Here is an 18,102-nt window from a genome sequence, read left to right as displayed (position 1 = left end):
TAGGTAATATCTATTCTCCTTTACAAAAGTAAAAAGAACTGAACTTTCCTAAACAGCAAAGACTGTTGTGTTCCCATAATCATTACAAGTCTAAGCAAAAAGTAGCTGAATGCTTTTTTTTTTCCAATTGGAGGACGACTGCATTACACTGTTGTATTGCTTTCTGCCATACAACAACCTGAATCAGCCGTAGGTATACATACGTCCCCTCCCTCCCATATCCCACCCCCGCCCCGCCCCGCCCCGCCCCATCTTACCTGCCCACCTCATTCCACCCTCACTAGGTTGAGCTCCCTGTGCTATAAAGTAACTTCCCATTAGCTCTCTATTTTACTGAAGGAGGTGGATTAACTAGTACTTTTAGTTAACTTAACACTGAATGATTTCAGGTGCTCCTCTCCTCACCTCAGCTGGAAGTACACACAACTGTAACTCACCTGCTGGAATCCAGAGTGGTGAGGCGGACTTTTCCCCAAAGCCGGCACAGCTTTTGTAGGGGACTGTTGCTGCTGAGCTAGAGCTTGAACCTGCAGCTGGCTTGCAGTCTGTGCTGTTGGCGGAGCTGGTAGAGGTGGGAGGGGCTGCTGGGAAGGTGGCTGAGGCTGTTGAGGTCCCTGGGTCACTGGCCCTGGTCCGGAGGGCCGTTGCTGGCTGTAAGGAATGTGGGACTGTTTCCCAGCTTGCACCTGGTTTCCTGCTGGAGAGTGAGCTGTAGGCTGAAGAAAGGTTCCTGGGACAGAAACACCAGCTGGGAAGGTGTAACCTGAGCCCATAGAAAATGCCACAGGAGGGGGGATAACATATGTTGGGGGCGGGAACCCTTCAAAATAGAAGAACATTGTTTTAGTTCTAAGGAAACTTAGAAAATGAAAGACAAAAATCAGTCATTTGGGGCTGGGGTGGAGAAGAGGTTATCTAATAAATCATGAAAGACAGGGATCCATCAAGTAAGACTCATCAAGTGTCAACCTTTAACCTGATTTCAAGAATTAAATACAGATTACTGCCTGCTACTTCTATCCACTGAGGCAACTGGAATGTCCTAAAGGTTTCTCAGATGCCATGTTTAGTGACAGGAATTCCTTCATAATAACAAGCATGCATTTGTACATAAACTACAGGTAAATGGCTTAAAAATAATTGAAATATTAGGGAAAAGAGAACTTCTTTATACTTTCTAATATTAGGGGTTTAGTAATGTCCCTCAGAGTCTAGAATTTCTCAGCAGGTGAATAGACACTCCTACACAGACGGAAATCAACAGATGACATTACAAAACATATATTTACCTGGCCGGCTGGGAAGAGGAGGGAAGGCTCCAGGGTGATGAATGGGGATGAACTGGGAGTTACTTGCTTGACTTGGGGTTTGAGTTACAGGTGTTTTTCTGGCTTCAGACACTGGAGTCTTTCTTAACTCTGTCTGAGATTTTACCTATGACCAACCAGAAGCAAGACCATCTATAATAATCTGAAACTCAAATGAGACAGAAAGCAGCACCTACTCTAACAAAGTATTTAAAACCCTATGTTTAAAAAAAAAAAAAAAAGAGTAAAGTACATGCTGAAGATAATTCACTTCACCTAAATTAAAAATGGGAAAATCAAATTATTTAAATAGCCCCCAAAGCTGTAAGGGCTTAGTTTTACTCGTATAGTTATTTTGCTTTCACAAAATCACAGAAGTATGAAATATGGAAAAGGCCTGAGAACTCATTTGTTTTACAAAGGAGACACCTGATGCCAACAGGCTGAAAAAGTTGCCTATTATCATAAGCCAATGTTACGGGCCCCAGGACCCTGTATTCTCATTCATTAAGAACATACATGAATTGATAATGACCACTAGCTCACAGATGAGACACTTTGGCCCTCAGTGTAACTTCATCTGGGAGGCTTTAAAGGTGGCCTCAGTGTAACTTCATCGGGGAGGCTTTAAAGGTATCAGTCAAGCATCCACCCTCCACCCTGCAACCCTACCACCCCTAGAGTAAATGAGGATACTTTCAGCAGTAAAAAAATCAGGCCTGAGATCCCACACACGGAGCCAGAAAAGCAGATGCCATATGCACTGCTCAAGTAATACAAAGATGAGTAAAATGAGGAAAACTGGCAGCATTTAATAGAAAACTTAGGATGAGGTACAGAGACTGGTGATACATTGATTATTGTCAGGCTTTTTAAAATCATAGATACTCAGGCTTAAAAGGGATGAGACACTGGAAGAGATTTCATTTTCCTGGACCTTTCTGGGAGGCAATTTCAGAGAATGAAGGCAGAGCAGGCAGGAAATAGCTGAACTCTTTACCCCTAAAACACTGATCTCTGGCTTTACAGTTCTTTTGGGGTTTTTTTCTTGCCTTTCCCCAACACATCTCACTCTCTCTATGCCTTTCCTCAATTTCTACCATGTTTTTCTCTGTTTCTCCCTCTACTGTTAATATTAAAATGGAACTATTATGTTCTTTCCCCAAAAAAACCTTGTAAGGGAAATACACTATAACTATAGATACTGTTTATCTGAAAGTAGCTTTCAAAAATGTAAGATTCCTCATGCCTACTGTAAATAAATACATTTGCCAAAATGTGTTTAATGAATCAAATGGCTACGTATTAATAAGACCAGCACAGAGTAAAGACCTTTTTCTGTTTATATGAAATCATCTGTATCTCTTTGGAAAGATACATACATATATATATAAACAAGTCACAAATAACTGAGTAGTGTTTATCTTTCCCCAGCAGGAGACTTGGATTCTTACTTTACAAATTCCCATGAGCCAGGATAACACTGAGGTTATACAATGCTACTGACTGGGGCAGATACAAATGTCAAGGAAAATCTTTTTCCAAAAATGTATTTCATTTTGTATAGTGAATCTGGGAAAACAAAACAAAACACCACTGTGTAAGCCTTAACATACTCAGCTCTGTGGGATCTATAGAGATCTCAAATTTTAAAAAAATCGCAGTTATAGCTTCCAAAGAAAATGGAATTATTTGTGAAATTGATAGTTCTGCAACTGGTCTCATTTCCTACCACTTAAACTGGAGAAAACTGACAAAGATGTCCAATCAGGTTAAGATTTTTTCACTCACATTACAATTTCTGTGAACTGACAAGAGTATAGATCTACTCTAGTTCTTCATATTACCTTACTATGCAGCCTTCTTAGAGTGCACTGAAGCTTCCAGAATAGCCAGTTCTCAAGGGTTTAGGAACGAAATGAAAAATCTTGCCTTTTGTGTGAGCCTTCCTCTACCTGCTTTATAGTTCAAATACAGCTTACCTGCACTGCCACATTCTGCTCTCCTGTTTCCTGTAACCTTTCTAAGGTGCATTTCTTGGTTTCTGTTTTTCTCTTGGTGTTGTCCTTCTTTCCATCATTCTTAGTTACAGTTACTCCTTTGCTACAGTCCCTTCTCACCTCTTTGGGAGGAAAACTTCTTCCTTGGTCTCTGTTCACTTCTCGTGGCTTAATGTTCTCTTTGAAGGTGACCACTGGTTTCTCTCCTGTGTCACAGTTGTTGCTTAGATTTCGGCCTGTAGACAGCACTGATTTCAGTCCTGGATTCCCATCAGCAGCCAGGGACTCTATGATGGTTGTGTCTTGCAGAATGAGGTTCTCTTTGGCTTCACTGGGGTCTTCCAGTATTAACTCTGGGATTTCTGTGATAAACAACAATTTCCCTACCTCATTTTCACACTGAATCAGCCTAAAAAAGTAAAAATAAATCCATATATGAAAAACATAAATCTAAAAAACAGTAACAGCTGAACTTTGTATGGGTCCCACAGCCTTAAAATGTGGGAAACAGCAGGATGCAATAGTGTGGATTTGGGGAACATAAACAGCAGTTCTGTAGAAACTCACATTCTCATTATCCCACCTCCCACCACACATCACCACAACACACGCCTAGGCCCTTCTAATGTTTTTCTAGTAAGTATAGCTAAATTTGCTCAGCATGTTTTAAGCACAAGACACTAGACTAGGCCCTTGAAGTTCCTATTTTATAGGTGTGAAAACTGAAGCTCAGAGATGCCACAAGCATCATCCTGGTCTGTCTTGACTGAAACTGACCACCATGCATGCCCCTGTCAACACAAATCACCATAACTGTGAACATACAATTTAGCTAAGATTTACATAGATGTTTATAAATTGGAGAAGCAGCTCATGATAAATAAGGGAGACCTCTAAAAGAGGCAGTGTAATGAGAGGACAGAGATTAAAGAGATTCCAAAGATCACTACGGTCATAAGCTGATGCTGTGTTTCCAACCTTTTGACTTAAGAGTTTATAATTTAAAAAAAAAAAAGTTTATAATCAATAGCTTTATACCAAAGTGTAAAAACTCATATGGGGTACGTGTATATATCTGATGAGGAATACCTTGGCTGATTATCTGCAATCCATTTGCCTATAGAGATCAAACGCTGCTGTCGTATTTGTCGTTGCTGACCCTCTTTGTCTCCTGTAATACCCTGATGACCTTTGGAAAAATCCAAGTTCCTAAAATTGACATAAGCAAATTATAGAAAATTAAACCTAATTAACTGCGATGGCTTCAGATTTTTCCATATAGGTTAGCTATTTGCTGTAATTAGCTGCATTTGCTTGAACTTATTTATACTCCTAAAGACTGTAAATACCACAAAACAAAGCAATATTAATGTGATATTTTTATTTATATTTCACTTTCTCATGGAGGAGTTGAAATAAATCACAATGTTTTATTAGGGATGACTTTTTTTTTTTTAAAGAAGAATAATGTTTTCGTTTAACAGTAAGCTCACATTGTCAGTAACTTACTTCAAACAACCGTGGCAACGCTAGAGTCTCTGAGATATCTAGTCTAACAGAGTATTATCTATTAACCTCAAGGTGGCCCAATCTAAATCAGAAAAAAATGAAAACATACCATAATGTGTACAGAGCAAAAAACTCATTGACATTAGAAAAGTAAGTCAACCTAAAAAATAAGGGTTTTTCAAAATTTTCATTAAGCTATCTCCAAAAAAAAAAAAAAAAGCAGCAACAGTATCAAAGAACTTCCAGGCAGTAGGTCAGAAACCGAGGATACAAAGATAAATAAGTCCCCCTACCTTAAGGAACAAATAATTATGATTTAATCCAAAGCAATAAAAGCTAAACAAAGAATAAGAGAAGCATTATAACAGAAACATTACAGTCTTCTGATAAGCTTTGAAAAGGTTCACAAAGTAAGAGATGTCTGACCTGGACCCTGGACAAATATGGTTAAGATTAGTAAGGGAAGGACGAAAGAGGAATGTGAATGTTCCAGGCACAGCATGAACAAAGTTTTGGAGGAATAAAAATATAGAGCTATTCAAGTACAGGTCACAGTTTATGTATAACGTGTAACTATTGGAGGGGAAGGGGGTGAAAGTCGCAGGAAATATGGCTGAAAAACTAAGCTTTTGGACATCAAGATAAAAAAGATACTTTAACAACTGGGGATGTGTAAATTGAAGTTTTCTGCACTAGTAATGGGGCATCATCAAATCTGTACTTTATAATTGCAGAAGCAGAGTAAAAGCAGACTAGGTAAGAAGAGAACTTTTAAGTAGGGAAGAAGCACATTAGGAAGCTTTTTTATACTCTAGGTGAACAGTGACGAAGGCCACCTACCTGAAAGAAGGTCTCAAAGCCAAGAATCCTTGTAACTCAAACTCCTCTGGAAGTGGTGTTGCTAGAGAAGGGCAGAAATCAAGACTTGTAAATACTTTAATTAAAATATTATTGTTCAGCAGAATATTGCTTCCTATATTAAAAAAAGAGTATTTTCTAGATAGAAAGATTAATGCTCATAGTTCTCTGTTCCTCTTTATAGTTACTACGATTAAAAAAACTTACCTGTCAAGCCCCTACCTGTGGCCTCTGAGCCCGTGACATTGCCGTCATACTCACCTACGACTCAAGGCTATTTTTTCCCCTAGCAGCCTTAAAAATTCATAGCTCAATCCATTAATCACAATGTTTAGATTATCTCCTTGTTAACTCAAAGCACTGAATATCAACATTACATCACCCAGGAGCGTGTAAGAAATACAAAATCTTGGGCATTATCCCAAAACTACGGAATCATAATCTGCATTTTAACAAGATCCCTAGTGATTCATTGGCAAACATGACACTTGAGGGGCATGATCTAACGGAAGAAAGATAATCAGAAAGGGGTCACTACACTGTTCAGTGCAGTGCTGCTTACAGCGGGCAAGGTTGTAAGCAAATGGATAATGATTAAAGGAATTATGGCATAGCCACAGGATGGAATATTAAGCAGCCTTTAAAAAATCATGTTCCAAAATGTTTAAATGACGAAGATAAATGCTAACGGTATCTCATTAAATTTATAAAGCAGGTGTGTGTGTGTGTGTGTTAATGGCTTAGTCATGTCCAACTCCCCAGGGACTGTAGCCTGCCAGGCTCCTCTGTCCATAGGATTCTCCAGGCAAGAAGAGTGTGAGTGGGTTGCCATTTCCTTCTCTAGGGGATCTTCCAGACCCAGGGATCAAACCCAGGTCTCCTGTATGGCAGGCAGATTCTTTACCCTCTGAGCTATAGGGAAGTCCAAGCTGTAACTATATCACATAGCTCTACCTATGTGATATCAATCACATGCAGGTATGTTTATATACACAGAAGTAAAAGCCTCAAAGAAAATACAGCATCGTGAATAGTACAGAGAGTATTTATGTATGAGAGAACTAAGGGGGACTTGTGTTCTTTATGTTTGTATGTCCCAAATATCCTGATAAGCAAGTATAATTTTGACAGATTAATGTTTACATTAATTCCTCAAAAAAATAACTAGTAAGAATGAGGAAGAAGGGAAGATGGAAAGAATCTGAAAACACTACTCTCTGGACTTCTGTTCAAATGAAGCAGAACAGGAGAATAAGCTGAGAGAACTACAAGAGGATTATTACCTCTATTTCCACCCACTTAACCAATGCAAAGCACAAAGTCTCCTCTGAGATACTGAATTTAAAGTTAAACACTTAAGAACAAAACCTTGTTTTTCTCTGGCCTTAAGCCCACTATTTACTTCCTTTGTGGCTCAGCTGGTAAAGAACCTGCCTGCAATGTGGGAGACCTAGGTTCAATCCCTGGGTTGGAAAGATTCCCTGGAGAAGGGGAGAGGCTACCCACTCCAATACTCTGGTCTGGAGAATTCCATGGACTATATAACCCATGGGGTTGCAAACAGTCGGACACAACTGAGCGACTTTCACTTTCACGAAGGACACTATTAGTGATGGAGAACAACGTCAGCAACACAAGGTTAAGGGAGCCCTTACCATTAGTACTTGAAAGATCTTCTTCATGGGGATGGAAACTGTTCAGAAGAGAAATTAGCCACGGCCAAATGCTGTAAATTAAACAGATAGTTCAGACTTTATTTTTGCATGAGAAACCAGAATGCTAATGAGCCACAAAAATGTTACCAATAGGACCTAGACAATGTATTTTTCTCTTGGTTTGGCATTTTAAATGCTGCATGATTTCCTAAAATGTAATCCCTAATGTGTCTAGATAAGATACACCAGAAGGGCCAAACTTCCGTAACAGAGACCTACTACTGCAGATCGGTCCCCAGGTTCCTAATTTAACAATTAGAAAAACTGATTTGTCAGTTTTATTCATTGAAAATGGATATTTACTGAGAAACCTTTGACCAGAGAAACAGCACATTATGTTTTTTATAGTTTTCACATACATTATCAGTTATGGAACCCATTACTAGTTCTTAATCTGTGACAGGGGATGTGGTTACATCATAGTCAAATCACATTCAAAGTGATGAATATGCCTTTTTCTTTATGGTATAAAAAAGTTCACACATTGTTGTAATGTCCTTACCTCTGTTTCGTAACACTAAACCTTTGCCAAAGTTTGCAAAATATTAAAAATTATTCTTAATAGTTAAAATATTAAAAATAATTACAATCTACTTAAGATAATATTAAGATTTTCTAGAAATATGTAACCACCAATGTTGGTAAAAAAGTGTGGCTTTAAAAAAATAAAAAAAGCCCAGGGTGAGTTGCCCAGGATAGAGAGATTGGATGCACATCACCATATCAGATAAAAAACCTTGACGCTGACAACTATACACTTTAAAATATGGGAACATGCTACTTTATATATAAGTGAATAATACAGAAAAAATATACAAGGAAACATTGAAGAATAAATGTCTGCTACAAGCCTCTGGGGATGTAACAAATTAAGAGACAGCTGAAAAGGAAGGTTAATAACCTAAAAAGGAATGCTAGACTAGAAAAATGTCTCTATGCAACAAATATAAGATCTCGAAAGACAAAAAAGAGGATAAAAATGACTTAATTATACACTGCTTTCCCCCACTGTGGGTTACTTAAGTCTAACTCTGCTTTCTACGAAGGAAAAAAAAAACACACTCTTTTATGCACTTATCAGTTTAAGAGAACATGTTCTCAAAAAAGTATAGAAGAAAACAAGTTCTAGAAATGATAATAGTCAAAAGCAAGAAACTGAAGGTTACCTGAAGTTCAGAAAATTGTTTTTTCCCTCATTTAAAAGATATGAGGATTATTACACCTTGATTTATCAGACCCATTAGGAAAATCTTCAGTTTTAAAGAAATACCCCAAACTAGCTGAAAATCAGTAATAACATAATTTAAGATAAAATAAAATACCTAATACCTGCAAGGACATAATTCTAAAGATCCCAATAAATCTGAGAGAAGGGAGGGAGAAGTGTAAAGGATATGGAAGAAAAAGGAAAAAAGTTTGAAAATAAAGCTATTTCTCCTGGTTGAATATCTTCTGCAATGGTAAGAATGCACAGGGAGCCCCTGGCAGCCTAGTGGTTAGGACTCGGGGCTGCTGCTGCTGTGATCCAGCTTCAATACTGGTGGGGGAACTAAGATCCTGCAACTTACGTGGCACAGCGAAAATAAAACTAGAAAAGAAAAGAAGTGGGAATGCACAGAATGGGCCTAAAAGCTCACTCACTGTACAGGAAGAAAAAAAGAAACAAAATAAAAATATCAATGCCTTTTCCATAACATTACTAATACAACACACTGAACCAAACACAAGTTCTGAAGTAGACATGAGAAGGAAAAAGGCATAGCTTCTAGTTAAGAAAAGAAACTCTGTGCAGGAAAACACTACCTAAAATGTAACTTACTAAGAGCTCTGTTGGCATGAAAAAGAGAAGTGGAGTATGCTGGGCTTATGCTGCTAAACTCCGTTTAAGACAATACCAAAAATGAAGGCGCTTAAAGTGAGATTTGAGGGGAGGAGACGTAAGACAAGCACAAGGTAAGAGGGATCATGGGGTCCTGAATGTGGCTAGGACATTTTTCAGGTTGTGACCTTGGTCAATATGTAGATGCTGAGCCACGAAGTAGAAATTTCAGAGACTCTCCCAATATCCATCATCAAAATATGCAGGCGAGAAGCTTCCCACTCACTGCAAAGCCTTACTGGAAGTATTTATTCTATTGTTGTTTAGGGGCTAAGTCATGTCTGACTCTTTAGTGAACCCACAGACTGTAACCTGCCAGGCTCCTTTGACAATGGGACTTTCCAGGCAAGAATAGTGGAGTGGGTTGCCATTTCCTTCTCTAGGGGATCTTTCTGACCAGGGATTGAAACTGCGGCTCCGGCATTGGCAGATGAGTTCTTTACCGATGAGCCACCAGGGAAGCCCATTTATTCCTATGGCCAAAGGTAAGCTGAAAGCTTTCATTTGTCACTGTATAATGAATAATTCCTGAGAATTGTCAGGAATATTCTGAGTAGAGACTACATGGAAAATCATGAGAGCCAAAATAACATCCAATCCTCTAAGCTTAAAACAAATATAACTCAAATTGGGTGTTACTGAAAGTCAACATCAAATAGCTTAGTTAAAAAAAAGAATGGAAGAAGTAAAAAAATCTCTTCCCTTCAATTCCTAAACAGAAAATTGGGGCGTACTGTAATGAATAAGAAATAAACTATTTCATTTTGCAATGTGAAAAATGCCTTTTCCCCAGGATGGCAACCAGGAATGCGGGAGCACACAGCGAGTCAGAAATCCTTAAGATTGTGCCTCCCATGGAGAATTCAAAGAAGCAAGTGGAAAGCATACAAAGACGTCTTCAGTTCAATTTCTAGAGAGTAGGTGGAAAACACAAGTCCTCCACTGTTCCAATATTGTGTTAGAAGGCAGTTTCTACATATCTATGTATATCAAACAAACAAAGCACACAGCTAATGTGAAATTCCATGATACTTACTACTGTCTTTCATCCACCACTGCCTCCTGAAACACCCTGGGTCTGAGTCTCAGCCAGTCCATGGACACCTTGACGGCAGGGAGGGGATAGGCATTGTAGGATTCCTCCTGAGACTTGTTCTGGAGAGGACACTTGCACAGGATGCCAAGAAAAGACACTTAAAGAAAAAATGTGTGCACAAAGAATAAGATATTTGAAATTGTGTACCAGTCCAAATTAAAATATTATTACGAGACTGGGGCTGTATGCTACTTAACACTTAAATACCTTATGGCTTCTTTCTAAAAAGACATTTTCTTTTCCACATTGGAAATGTCACAGATACAGTTGATGAGGGGGATGTCAGCAGATAAAAGGAGAGAACTTAGGGTTTAGGCCTCCTGATTCAGTATTACGAAACAAACCACACTTTTCCATGTTACTAATGGTTTGTTGCAATGATGAAAACATCAAAGTTCATGCTTCCCAAAAACGATGGCACAGGAAGCTAAATGATTTAATACTCACTAAAGAGGGCCAGCAACTGTGTCCAACACAGCTGCTCATCTTGGCTGTAACTATGCTGCTCCGTTTCGTTGCTAAAGTCACGAAGGTGATGAAGCTGGAACAGGTTAATGACAGTGACGTGAACTAACTGCTGAGAGTTGAAAGCTTTCTGGAATAGCAGCCTCTGAAAGAGAAGACAGGAATGCTGAATATATTTATCAGGAACTGAAGCCGTCTTCAGCACAAGAATTAAACTGGCAGTCTGCATTTAAACCACAAGGGTAACATTTATAGATGAGTTTTTAATTGAATATGATGTGGTCTGATGTTTCTCATGTTGACTTTCTGCCTTGAAAAGATTTAACCCAGTCACCACAGAGCTGGTTTTTTTTTTAACAATACTTTTTTCCACAAGAAACTATGTATTTTTTAATATGATCTGAGAAAAACTTTTTAGAGGACTACTAATAAGTTTATTTGAATTCATTATAAGCTGTTTTATAAGAGATGCAAACATACTAAAATATGAAACCAGGACCACTGACGACAAAATAGGCGCACATAGTGAAAATCAAAATTTCAAGTAAAAAGAGGCAAAACACATGTTTTTGAACTCTTGGCACATAATAAATAAGTTCCAAACTTGGTCATAAAGTTTACTCTTTCAAAGGCTTGACACATTTAAAGAAATTTATTTATAAATGAGATATATAGCAAAAACATATCTGAAACACAGGGTAAATGATAAACCAAAGCAGTCATTAACAAGTATTATAGGCCACCTGATGTGAAGAGCTGACTCATTTGAAAAGACCCTGATGCCAGGGCAGGAGGAGAAGGGGACGACAGAGGATGAGATGGCTGGATGGCATCACCGACTCAATGGACATGAATCTGGGTAAACTCTGACAGTTGGTGATGGACAGGGAGAACTGGCATGCTACGGTTCATGGGGTCACAAAGAGTAGGACACGACTGAGCGACTGAACTGAACTGAATATGCACTTGTACAAATTATTATACTGACACGTCCCTCTATCAGAAAAGCAACAGCCTTCACTACCAAATTTCTTTTACTTAAGAACTGTGGGTTCACAGTGACCTGCTAAACATCACTGTAAGGAAAAATTCACCTATATGCTCTCAACTGCCTTAACTTCATTACCCTTCTACCTTAATATCCGCAGTAGTTTAGATTACTCCCATATAAAACAGTTTTCCAACACAAGTTCCTAACAAACTTGATAGCTATTAGAGATGACATCCTGGTTTTACCTTACACTTCAGCGATGGTCAAATACCCTCCCTACCCAGGCAAAACTTTTGGAGAAAGTGGAGTTCACTGTCACTCGCCTTATGATGGGAAATGGATTATGTCACTTACACGTCTACCAGCAGTGACAAGAGATCCTACCATCTCAGAAATTTATAGCTGCTTGTGTCCAGCCTATTCTGAGATTTTTTTTTAACATAAAGAATATGAAACATCCAGAATAAGTTTCATAATTCTACTAACAAGATCTTTCACATTATCATTGGAAAAAGCACAGTTCTCTTTCTCTTTTTATTTTTTTCTCTTTAACTCTATTCTCCCTATCATCTTGCCATCTGTCTTTCCAGTATATACATCAAGAATGCTTACTCCTTTTCTAATGGCATTGACCATTTTTCTTGCTTTTACTCTGAATGTCCTGAAATGCTATTTCTTTTCCAGAGTGCTACCATAAAACTCTTCTTTCATTCTCTACATCCAACTTTAGATCAGCTGACTATTTACACAAATACATAAGATTGGCATGAGAATATTTTTTCAAGAAGTGTGCTTTTCTGAGTATAATTTATAGTAAAGTATCCCTTGTATCTATAAATCCAGTGGCATTTATTTTAGAAAGCAATGTTCTACTGAATGAAATTAAAAAACTTGAAACACAGCATACGAGAGCAGCCTAGTACTAGCAAATGATAATCAAAGTTCATGAAGGTACAGACTGTATCTTGTTCTCCCCAATATCTCCAACAGTTTAGAGAAGTGAGAGAAGTGCAGAGTATACAACAGGTACTCAAACACTTAGTGAAGAAATAACCCATACTTTTAGAAATATATAACTATTAAGTTGTAATTTCGTAACATTTGGATTGCATTTTAGTAACAGTTTAAACCAGGACTGACTTTTTGTTACTCAAAGACACTTTCATCAGCAGTTAAGGATTATATTGAACTAAATACTGTTAAGAAACAGCACACATTTAACAGATATAAAAAAGTCTTGTATCTCAATTCCTAAACCTAGATCTTAAGTCCTCCAATGGACCTCAAGTTGGTACATGTTTCTGCTTAGTACATAAAGACTTGCTGGTAAGACAGATACACTGAGGTTTACACGTGGATAATACTAATTATCTGTAAAGGCTTTAGAAATACTCAACTATGCTAAAATTTCACTCCAACAATGTTCTTCTGACATTTCAAAACTGGCTAAGGTTTAAAATAGATCTGCCTCATACTATGTTTAACTTCAGAGTGTCAGAATGATACTTTAAAGTGTTATTTTAGCAATTGCCTACATACACCCACCAAAACTTCACAAGCAGAAATATATATCTGAAGACAATATTAGTTGTTTGAGGTTGAACCAAATACAAAACTGACTAGATTCTATATGAGAATGACTTAGAGAAGATCTCATGAAGGTAGGTCCCTCCTCCCTCCCCACTTAGGGAGTATATCTTGAATAGAACAGAGCTGGAAGCAATCTCAAACGATCATTTGGTCCAACCCCTTGCTAGTCAATGAGACTGCAACTAAACCATTCAAGAAAAATGGCTGTCAATCTGACTTTTAAGCTCTCAAACGAGAGACCTTTTAGTAACCCCCTACAGGTCTCTACTTAAATGTTAAGATTTTATTTCTGACCTCAGGAAGACAAAAATGTGCTCTTTTAAAATAATCCTTCATATATCTGAAAACTTACAATGAATAATATAATAGACTTCTTTTTCTAGGCTGAACAGCCTATGGCTTTAAAAAAGTTGGTTGTTTCTTTCATGTACCCAACCCCATAAATCATGGGCTAAGTTTAAATAGGTCATTAACAGAAGCATAGAAGAGCGGGGACTCTAGAAGCTTATTTTAAAAAACAAACTATTTCTATTATAGTTACTTGGTATAATCTCCTACACATAAAAAGTAATCAACTAAAAAATGATCATCTGTAAAAACTATTTCACACTGACTGTATCTGGCTAATTGACTGTCTCTTAACTAAGTTCTACAATCTCTGGAATGTGAAACCTGTATAATACTTGATAGACAATTTCCCAGTTACAGACAATTCCTCAGTTACAAACAATTCCCCAAGTGTATAGACACTCAAAAGTAACCTAAAAATATGTTCTTTGAGACTGTCTTGTTCACTGTAGATTTCAGTGACTACAACAGTGATTGATACATACTAGTCAAATATTTTTTGAATAAATGAACTAAAAATAAAAGTTAATTTTGACTCCTCCAATATTATATATATCTTTTACTACATCATTTAAACTAAATTAATATACTAATAAAAATTATATTCATACATAAAACTAGAAAAAAGGTTCCTTAACTTTATCTCCTTGTACAAATTAGTGAAATATATGCCTGCTGAATGAAATTCTCATTACTTCCCTTCAGTCAATCACAAGTCCTGGGATCAAAGCACAGTGAGACCCATCAGCCCAGTTTGCAGAATGGAATTACTATCAATAAAGCAGGCAACCAAATCACATCTAAACATAGAAAACATCAGATGCAGGACTTCCAAAACTGAGAAAAGAAAGGTGCTCAGTCTGAGAGGGAAGGAGGAAAATTTCTTTTCCCACTATATTTTCTGCCAAATGGCAGCTACTTAGTGAAAACATGTCTGCTATATTTCTTTATATAGACAGCACCTCAGTTTAAACTGAAGGAATGCGGTTTGCCAGAATTTCACATGCCTTAAATTTGTTTTATCAACATTTCATAATTAAGTAATGACATAAAACTGGGAGTGAGTCTCCTCCAAATCGTATGCTTCCTCATTTAGACAAGAAAAAATTGTTTAAAAAAATCTAACCTTAAACTGTTCTTCCAACTTCTCTCGAAGAGGGCTCAACTTTTCCAAGCTCTTACTCAGGTACACATGACCGTGGAATTTAATAAAGGCCTTGATGAAGTCAGAAACACCCCATTTGGTTTTCACCTCATCCCGGCTGAAATGAAAGAAAAACTTCCATGAATCTTAGCAACAAAATGCCTAAAACCTCTTACAGGAGACTCTGACTTGCAGAAACGCATTATCTGAGCACCTGTGACTCAGGATGCGGACTGCTCTCAATGGCTTTTCGACTGTAACACACTCAGTAGCCTGTGCTACTCCGCTGGGAACAACTCAGAGACCAACCGGTTGAAATTCAGTGGTGACTACATGCAAAACTGTTGTAATACATATGTTAGATTTTAGGCAAATAGGAGAGACAGGAAGCATGAGCAGCTGGCCGTTATTTCTTGTGTGCCCAAATCTGAGTCCACTTGGAAAAGTCGACCCTACCTTTCCAGTGCTTTAGAAAGTGCTTTTTGTAGATTAGTAGAGGCAGCTGGGAAAGGGAACTTCACAGCAATGCTTCTGCAGTAGTAGAAAATTGTAGTCAGATGGTCTCCTTTGGAAGAAGCTAAGATAGCCAACTGATTGTAAGGCTGACCTAGAGGAGAAAGGTAAGATTCTAAAGTAATCCAAGATGCATGAAGTCTTGCAATCACAGAATGCAGAAGGGCAGTTTTTAAATCGCTGTATTAAAAATGGGGAGCATTGTATAAAGTAAATCTCATGACTAGTTCATTAAAAATAGCCTAGCAGCACACTTTAGTGATGGCACATACGTTAAAAAGTCATATGATTAGGGTGGAGGGCACTCTTAAGTTCAAATAAGACTTTGGAAAGGGCTAGACAGTATTTTTTGCTTTGTGGGCCGAAGTCTCTATCACAACTACTCAACTCTGTCACTGTAGTGGGAAAATAGCCACAGACAACATGAAACAGTATGTCCAAATGCCATCCCTGCTTTCAAGTGACTCCTTTAAAATCTAAAGGACTTTCAAAGTAGCTTAACAAGAATGCATATCACCAAACACCTACAGCGATTTAATTCAAGAATCACTCCTAACGCCCATTTAGGCAGCCATCAAAAGACAAAAGCATTATCTTTTTGTAATAAGAGAGAATTTTTCTAGGAGGGGAATCATTGTATTAAAAAGAAAATTATTATTAGGGAAGCCAGAGTTGTTGAAGCAATTTTAGATCACATTAGAGGATCTTCTATTCATATTGCTTTACTGACAACAGTAATAATATTTTAAAAACTTTATTTCCAATTACACAGAATGTACAGTTAAAAGGAAAAATACAATAATCAATACCAAAACTCAAAATATCTTTGGACTTCTTACCACTTAAAAGAGGAGCCCTGAACTATTTTCCATTTTTCTACTGAGAGTAAAGTGTCATAACCAACTCACCATTAGAGGGGACAAGCTGAGCCGCATGCCTATAGTAGGACTCTGCCTGGCTGGTCTGGTTTCTGTATCGAGCTAAGAGGAGGAAAAAAAAAGCTCAATTTAAAAACACACAGATAAAAACAACCATTAGGGTAATTCCAAAACAGCTACAGTTTGAACATTTAAAGTTAATAAATACACTAAAATTAAATTAAGATGATTAAAGACAAAATGTTTTAAAACAAATTAACTATAGGATTACGTGTGAAGTGTCCATCCGGCTTTCCCTATCTGGGACACTCAGCATGTAACCAACTTTAAAGCTTACCTAGCCCCATTTCCAGGTCCTCCAAGTGTCATGCCATCACCAGCTCCCACTATGGACTATGCTGGTGACCTGGGGCCGGCCCACAAGAAGGGGTGAGTTATATGGCACTTAAAAACAAAACAAAACAAAAAACACTATACAATATGATCTGAAATTTATGTATTTCTTTAATATCTTTATAAAGTGATTTTGAAAAATGCCTCATACCTATTGAATTATTATTTGTGTGTGTGCAAAGAATACACTTTTGAAAGCAAAAGCAATCCAGATATACTACTCCTCGCTGAATCTCCCTGTAGAAATTGGCGCTTACTTTGATGTGACCTCTAATCCACTTGTTATTTGAGGACAGTCAAAACATAATCCTATAGTTAATTTGTTTCACAACCCTTTTAAGGTCACCTTAAAGGAATGAACAAGAATATATATATTACATAACATTCCCAGATAAAATATATAAAATGGAAACACAAATTGAACTGTAAAAAGGAAAAAATTAAAAATGAACTTTTAATGCACTGGTAGGAAGAAAAAGGCAACCCAGCTTCAGAAGGAGTAATTTTTATAAACTCCACAATTTCAAAGGAGTACAGTTTTTCAGAAAATATTATGGCATCACTTTGAAAATATTAAGCTTTGATTACATTTGTGCTGGTTTATTATTTGCCTACATCTGCATAAAGTCTGAATAAAATTTAAATCTGAATATGAAAGTTACTTCCCTCAAGATCCTTTGTCAATCCCAAAGCATTCAGAAAATCAAAGTTTCTTAAAATACATTTTATAGTTTTCTGACAATCTAAGTTCTCTGTGTAGGCTTGTTTAAAAGAAAATAATCTTTCTAGGACTACTCCAAAGAAAAGCATGAATGTATTATCAATTCCTTCACACCAAGGGCTCACCAATGTCTCCAAGGTGAACGAGGCAGTGCTGGCAGATATAGGAACAGGAGCTAGACTGTGGCTTCACTATGGCGCTGGTATGCGTCTGTTTATTGCTGATAATTCCCAACTGGGAAGACTTCACACGGCATGGTAAATCTACATTAAACACTGTACACAGTTCTTGTAATAACTGAAAGGAAAACACGAGCAAGTGTTAGTATTAAGTCAGAATTGCTTTAACAGTAAAGTTGGTATACTTTAACATGTGTAACTAATATTACATACTGCTGAGACCTAAGATAGGACAACCTTTCAAAGGATAACTAGTAACATTCATTACAAATCATATCATTTGACTTGCCAAGTATTAGAGCAATCCAAGATGTACCTCTAAAAGGAACAGCAGCAATTTAGGGGAAAAAAAAGATTTTACCTGAGTAGGCTATTCAGATTCATTCAGCAAGCAACTCCATGAAATTACCTCTCTTTCTATTTTCTTTTCCTCTTAGAACCACACAAAACTCATTAAAGACTAGTTGGTTACAAATTTTACTTAAATACAAACCAACATATTTGGCAGACTTTAGG

The 18,102-nt window shown here is 37.4% G+C and overlaps 1 protein-coding gene across 10 annotated transcripts in view; it reads right to left on the bottom strand.

Moving 5' to 3' along the window:
* The window catches only part of SMG7 (SMG7 nonsense mediated mRNA decay factor), a 78,289-nt gene that overhangs the window by 8,517 nt on the left and 51,670 nt on the right, over positions 1-18,102 (bottom strand). For 6 of the 10 annotated variants that reach the window (XM_065936181.1, XM_065936182.1, XM_065936176.1 and 3 more), the window contains 12 exons: positions 17,533-17,704; positions 16,324-16,395; positions 15,359-15,509; positions 14,885-15,020; positions 10,812-10,974; positions 10,305-10,461; positions 7,330-7,400; positions 5,657-5,717; positions 4,397-4,516; positions 3,290-3,716; positions 1,290-1,434; positions 438-820 (listed from right to left, as the gene is read on the bottom strand). In XM_065936181.1, coding sequence (XP_065792253.1) covers positions 438-820; positions 1,290-1,434; positions 3,290-3,716; positions 4,397-4,516; positions 5,657-5,717; positions 7,330-7,400; positions 10,305-10,461; positions 10,812-10,974; positions 14,885-15,020; positions 15,359-15,509; positions 16,324-16,395; positions 17,533-17,704 — 2,058 coding nt within the window. Of the gene's footprint in view, positions 1-437; positions 821-1,289; positions 1,435-3,289; positions 3,717-4,396; positions 4,517-5,656; positions 5,718-7,329; positions 7,401-10,304; positions 10,462-10,811; positions 10,975-14,884; positions 15,021-15,358; positions 15,510-16,323; positions 16,396-16,630; positions 16,738-16,837; positions 16,962-17,532; positions 17,705-18,102 lie in introns of those variants that run through there. The other 4 variants (XM_065936177.1, XM_065936180.1, XM_065936183.1 and 1 more) reach the window with 3 other exon arrangements.

Source organism: Muntiacus reevesi, chromosome 5, assembly GCF_963930625.1.
Source record: "Muntiacus reevesi chromosome 5, mMunRee1.1, whole genome shotgun sequence".
Classification (NCBI taxonomy): domain Eukaryota; kingdom Metazoa; phylum Chordata; class Mammalia; order Artiodactyla; family Cervidae; genus Muntiacus; species Muntiacus reevesi.
The sequence above is the reverse complement of the archived record's forward strand: the minus strand, read 5'-3'. Positions and strand labels throughout refer to the sequence as shown.